Raw genomic sequence first — 6,000 nt, forward strand, 5'->3', positions numbered from 1 at the left:
GTGATCTGTTAGAGGGGTGTGATGTACTATATTGCTCTGTTCTGGTGTGTGTGTGTCTCAGGGCCTCTCTTTTTCTTGTTTCCTTGGTCACACTGACGGACACACACACTCTCACTATGGCGGCCTCAGAGACATGCAGCTCTGTTCCTGAGGCTCCTGAACCAGAGTCCTGCGATGGACCGCAGCTCGACCAGAACCAGGAGCAGGACCAGACCCTGCAAAACCAGAAGAAGAAGGCGGAGGAATATGAGGACGAGGAGGATGAAGGATCTGAACTTCAGGACCAGGAGCCTTCAGACCCGGAGTGTGTGGAGGAGAGATTCCGGATCGACCGGAAGAAGCTGGAGCTCATGCTGTACGGTCAGTGTTTGATCGATGACGGTAATCTGTCACGGTTTTCTGTAGAATTATTCCAGAAGCTTCATTAACCTGTGCATGCAAATGAAACCCATTTAGAAAGCCACCTGTCATGGTTTTCCAGCAAAATGTCCTTCTGAATGCACTGAGATGTGATGTTAGGGAGCGTTAGATGGATGTGGCCCGTTTGTGTGGCGCTTCTGCTGTGATGAACAGGTTTAATGGTCTGTTATCATGAGCTGTCCAGGAAGATTCTGGAGTCGAGTCAAGTTTAACCGGCCATGATTCATCAACATGAGCTGGAGTTGGCATTCAAATCCCTCAGAGATGAGAGCGAGTGACAGATTGAGCTTGTCAGAGAGGAAAGCAAAGAAATGCAGATGTTTTTGTGCTGATCTGGTATAGAAGTTCAGAAGTTCTCCTTCAGAGCTCATCAGACTTATTGGAGAAGTTAATTTAAGATGAACCTCACATCAGATCTTTCACCTAAAGTTCCTTAGATTTAGAAACATTAGTATATATTTTTTTTTTTTGAAAAAAGGTGCCTCTGATTACTTTGCAAGCACAGCTCTCCTCATAAACACACATGATTTGAGGAATCGCTCGTGTCTGGATCTCAAACGCTGGACTTCACACACACATTCTGCTTTAACAGTGATTCTTGCTTCAGTCGTCTGTGTTTCTGCTCATTGTGTCTTTAGTTCGCTGTGTTTGCTTCTTTCACAGGGAGGTGAATTAGTTTTGCATCAGCATCGGTTGCTCTAACATAACTTTGCTGTTTGACGCCGTTTCTCAGAAGCAGCTTTGGGGGCTTTTTCTTTTACACGCACACTCACACACACGCTTGGTTGTTCAGTCATTCTTGCTTGCAGAGCCGTGTAACCCGTAGCGATGAAGAGCAGTTAATGAAAGGAGGGATGTTCACCCTAACCCTGTAAATGTCACTCTGGGGCAAATGTGTTTAACTTTACCACCCCCTCACACACACACAGACACTCTCCATAGGCGTAATGGTTTTCAAACTGTACAAACTGTATTTTCTATCTCTTAACTATATTACCCCTCACACAAAACTTTTTGCTGTTTTAGATTTTCAAAAGCTTCATTCTGTATGATTTATAAGCTGTTTTCCTCATGGAGACCAAAAAAAAGGTCCCCACAAGGTAAAAAAACTGCTGGTATAACTATCCTTGTGGAGACATTAGGTCCCCATAACATAAGGACACACACACACACACACATACACACACACACACTACCTTTACATGTTTGAACTCTGTTTGAGATTAGATGTTTGTGTTGTGTAGTTTCTTTAGAGATTTATCAAACCAATACATAAACACGCACTGTAACTTTGTTTATTTCAGTAACATTTACATTTTCAGTAAAGCATATAAAGTATCATATAGCCTATATATTGTCTACATATAGTTTTGAATGGATTATTTTAAAACAGCACAATATGAACAAAATATGCTATTATGAATGCAAAACATGCAATATAATTAAACCATTTTTTAAAAACAATTTTAACAAAAACACACAGCTGTTTATTTGTTTAAGTACCATTTACATTGTTGGTAAAGCGTATTTTGTGTGTATATGTGTCTATTTATGTATTTGTCTGCAAATGTATGTTTATTTGTCTACATATAGTATACTTTAGAAACAGACTATATAGAAAATCTGTAAACAGAGCGCAATATCAACAAAATTAGGTTTTATAAATGCAAATTATGTAATGTAATATATTTAAATTCCATTTATATTTTTTATATTTTGTATCGTGTATAATTAAATATATTTTATAAATTATAATTTTATTATAATGTTTTAATATAAAATATGGTGTATAAATCTTTCTTTCTCTTTGTCTTTAGCTCCTGCAGAAGGTTCTGGACTGTCAGGTGAGGAGTTCTTCCAGAAGGTAAGAAACCGAAAGAGTTCAGATAAACATCTAATATTATTGATATTATTATTGTCATTGATATTTTATTATATTTTTTGTTCATATTTTTAATTAGATTTTAGTTAAAATTTTAGTAATTTTGTTGTGTTTTAGTCATTTTTTTTTTAGTTTTTTTTTTCTTAAATATGTCTATATAGTTCTTATTAAGTTTTGAGTTTTTAGTTTTAGTTGTTTCAATACTTCAATTTAAACTAAATGAAAATGAGAAATTTTTTTTAATGGTTTTAAGTTTTAATTTTAGTAATATCCCTGATACACTCAAATGCAAGTTATTAAGTAAAATAACTAAAATATTCTCTAGAATAAGTCAAAACTTACTGGTAGTCCTGGTGAGCCAGGGAATCCTGGTGTCCCTAAAACTCCCTTATTGAGAGAATGAGAACGAGAGACAGATTGGCTAGACTTCAGTTATACTGCAGCTGTCACAGGAAATATAGTAACACACTCACACACTCCATACCCTAGAACCTTTAGGTCCGGGCATGCCTGGAAATCCAATATCTCCCTTAGTAATTTTGTTGTATGTCATTTTTATTTTTTATTGTTAGTTTTAGATTATATTTATATAATATTTATATATTTAGTTGTTTTAGTACTAAGGTTCAGCTAAAAAATAAAAAATGTTGCTTTGGGATCTAACTGAAATATGTTTTATATATTTTATTTCAGTTTTTGTATATTTTATTTCAAGTAATGAAAATGTGTTTTATGGTTTTAGTTGTGGTTACCTATAATAACTGATATGAACTCATCTTTGATCAGTTTCTGATATGGGCTTCATTCACATTTTCATATTTAAACGTGCATAATCCTGTCAAAGCGATGTGTTTGTTGAGATCCTCTGGTGTCTGGTGTCATACTTTTTTTTTTTTGTGGTTTTCTGGTATTTTGTTAATTAAGGAGAAAGAAAAAAGTCACTGAAGTGATTTTGTCCCAAACACACAGAACAGGTTTGCTGTTATGAAGGCAAAACTAAGAGCTTTGAGATGCTAATGAGCCATTGTCTCTGTTGAATGGAGGATGTGAAGATGCAAATTGAGTGTCTTCTGAACGTGAGTTTCTCTTCCTCACACACTCATTGTCTCAGGTGATGAGAGAAACACACACGCAGGTGAAATGGCCATCCAAGCTGAAGATCGGTGCCAAATCAAAGAAAGGTGAGTGCTGTCACACTCCTGTCATTATTTATTCACCCTCATGTTGGTCCAAACCTAAAAAGAGACGTTTAGTTGAATGTCCAGGCTGCTGTTTTACATACAATGACCAAAAAGTTCCAAAGCACCATAAAGGTGTCATAAAACTAGTAAGCATGACCCATGCACTGTATTCCTGGTGTCTGGTTACGTGCAATTGCCTTTGCCATTATTGACATCTCACCTGACGCAATGCATTTTCATGCAGCAAGTCTGAATATGCAGATGAGGTTTAAGCTAAAGTCATATGGGTTAAAGCCCAAAGTGTGCTTTGGTTTTTATGCGTAAACAAGATTCAGTTTGGGGACATAATTGTCCAGTAAGATAAATATGACAAAACCCTCGTTTGGGGACATATTCAGACGTATTTAGAAAAATGACTGATAAATGATTATTATTATTATTATTAATTTGTATTTATTTCTTTATTTTTTTTACTATAAATGCAAAATACTCTCTTTTAGGGTTGGGGCAGTTGTTATAAACTAAATATAAAACATTTATGTTAATTGAAATAAAATAAACCATCTGAAATAAAATCTAAAAACCCTTAAACTTATTTTTATTTCAGTTAGGTGCCAAGGCAACTTTTCTCATTTTTGTTTAGTTAAAGTTGAAGTACAAAAATGACAAAAAAAAAATCTAAACGGATATGTTTAGAAAAATACTTTAATATTTTTTTTTATATTTTGATTTTCTTTTTTTTGTATTTTCTTTTTTTTTTATCATCTGTAGTTTTTCCTCAATTGACCGTTCGCAAAGAGCTTGATTGAAAGGCAATCTGACCAATCAGAACGCGGATATTATGTGCCACCGCTGCTATCCGCCATCTTGCCCGACAGCTACGGCCGGTCTCCATAGAAATCCATGTTAAAACGGGGTATAAAAAGATTGACTGAATTGAAACTTTTTTAATATAACTAAATATAAATATGTGCGGAGGGTTAAGCTGTGCTGTTGTTAGCTGCCACAGTAACGGCAATAAGCTAAGGAATTCCTGAGTACTTTTTTGCATACCAGAAAACCTGTCATGTCCGGCGCTGTATGCATGGCTTGCAGCGCTTAAGTTAAAATACTGAGTGTGAAATAATAAAATGATATGTTAAAACATGTGCTCTTATCATTCTGTGGACAAAATCCCGTGAACTTCACCCCGATCGGGAGCTCATCTGTTTTTAATGCAGCTAACCTCGCGTCGCTTCATGTTATCTTCCCACTCATTAAACTATGACAGGTATGGCGCCATGTGCTTTTTTAAACCATTTTCATAGGTTGCACGTTATATTGGCTCGGAAAATATATAAATGCGCATGCCCAGTAGCTAGGTAGGGTTAGTTCACCCAAAAATGAAAATTACCCCATGATTTACTCACCCTCAAGCCGTCCTAGTTGTATATGACATTCTTCTTTCAGACGAATACAATCGGAGTTATATTAAATAATGTCCAGGCTAATCCATGCTTTATAATGGGAGTGGATGGTACCCCAAAATTTGAAGTCCAAAAAATTGCACCCATCCATTATAAAAGAAGTCCACACGGCTCCGGGGGGTTAATAAAGGCCTTCTGAAGTGACGCGATGCGTTTGTGTAAGAAAAACATCCATATTTTCAACAATCTTAATCTCTAGTTTCCGCTAACTGTCGTACGTGCGTTCACGAGAGAGTGGCATCCAGTGGATGATGTAGGACGTAGGCAAACGTGGTGACAAACGCAGAATTGACGAACGTGGAAGCGCAGAGGAGAGAGCAAAACAAAACACTGGTCACGAATTAGAAGTACAAAATGAGGATTTGTAAAGAAAAATGTCGGAGGATTTCGATATAAGCCAAGAGGAGACTGGTTTTCCTTTGCTGTAAACAAAACTTGTTTCTCGCGAGATTAGCATATTCTCACCGGAGCTTATGCTACGCCTACGTGCTATGTCATCCGCTGGAAGCCACTCTCTCGTGAACGAGCGTATGACAGTTATGCCGAGTTCACACTGCACGATTTTAGCCCGATTTTTCACTCGCCAACAGGTTTTGCGAAATCGCCGACAAATGCCCGAAATCAGAGGCAAATCGGTGCTCGTTCACGCGAGTGACAATCACGCAGTGTGAATTATCAAAGACGCGATCTGAGGGAATCGCCGACACGTTGCCGACGCCCGCAAAATATTTGGCACGCTAAATATCTGGAGCTGTCGGCGATTCACAATCACGCTGCGTGAAATGAGTTCTAACTGAAAAACACATCGCCGATGACCTACAGCCAATGAGAGAGCACGATACAGGGCAGCGGGAAGTTCAGGGAGGAGTTATATGAAACGTAGTTTGCGGACCAGTGTTGCCAAAGTGATTGCCGCCGGTTGTTTTTTATGTCAGCAGGTTGAAGTGACCCCAATAACGTGATATTTAGGCCCTGGAATGTGAATTGTACCAGGAGAACCCCGCCAAAAAAATGTGTATTTTACCCCCCGAACACAAATTTTACTGGGGGA

General features: G+C 37.5%; 1 protein-coding gene across 1 annotated transcript in view; it reads left to right on the plus strand.

Moving 5' to 3' along the window:
* The first annotated feature begins 62 nt into the window (after positions 1-62).
* The window catches only part of LOC107694496 (protein bicaudal C homolog 1-B-like), a 24,979-nt gene continuing 19,041 nt past the window's right edge, over positions 63-6,000 (plus strand). The window contains exons 1-3 of the mRNA XM_016494203.1: positions 63-360; positions 2,238-2,284; positions 3,414-3,483. Coding sequence (XP_016349689.1) covers positions 117-360; positions 2,238-2,284; positions 3,414-3,483 — 361 coding nt within the window. The 5' untranslated portion in view covers positions 63-116. The remainder of the gene's footprint in view (positions 361-2,237; positions 2,285-3,413; positions 3,484-6,000) is intronic.

Source organism: Sinocyclocheilus anshuiensis, unplaced genomic scaffold (assembly GCF_001515605.1).
Source record: "Sinocyclocheilus anshuiensis isolate Anshui unplaced genomic scaffold, SAMN03320099.WGS_v1.1 scaffold2862, whole genome shotgun sequence".
Lineage (NCBI taxonomy): Eukaryota > Metazoa > Chordata > Actinopteri > Cypriniformes > Cyprinidae > Sinocyclocheilus > Sinocyclocheilus anshuiensis.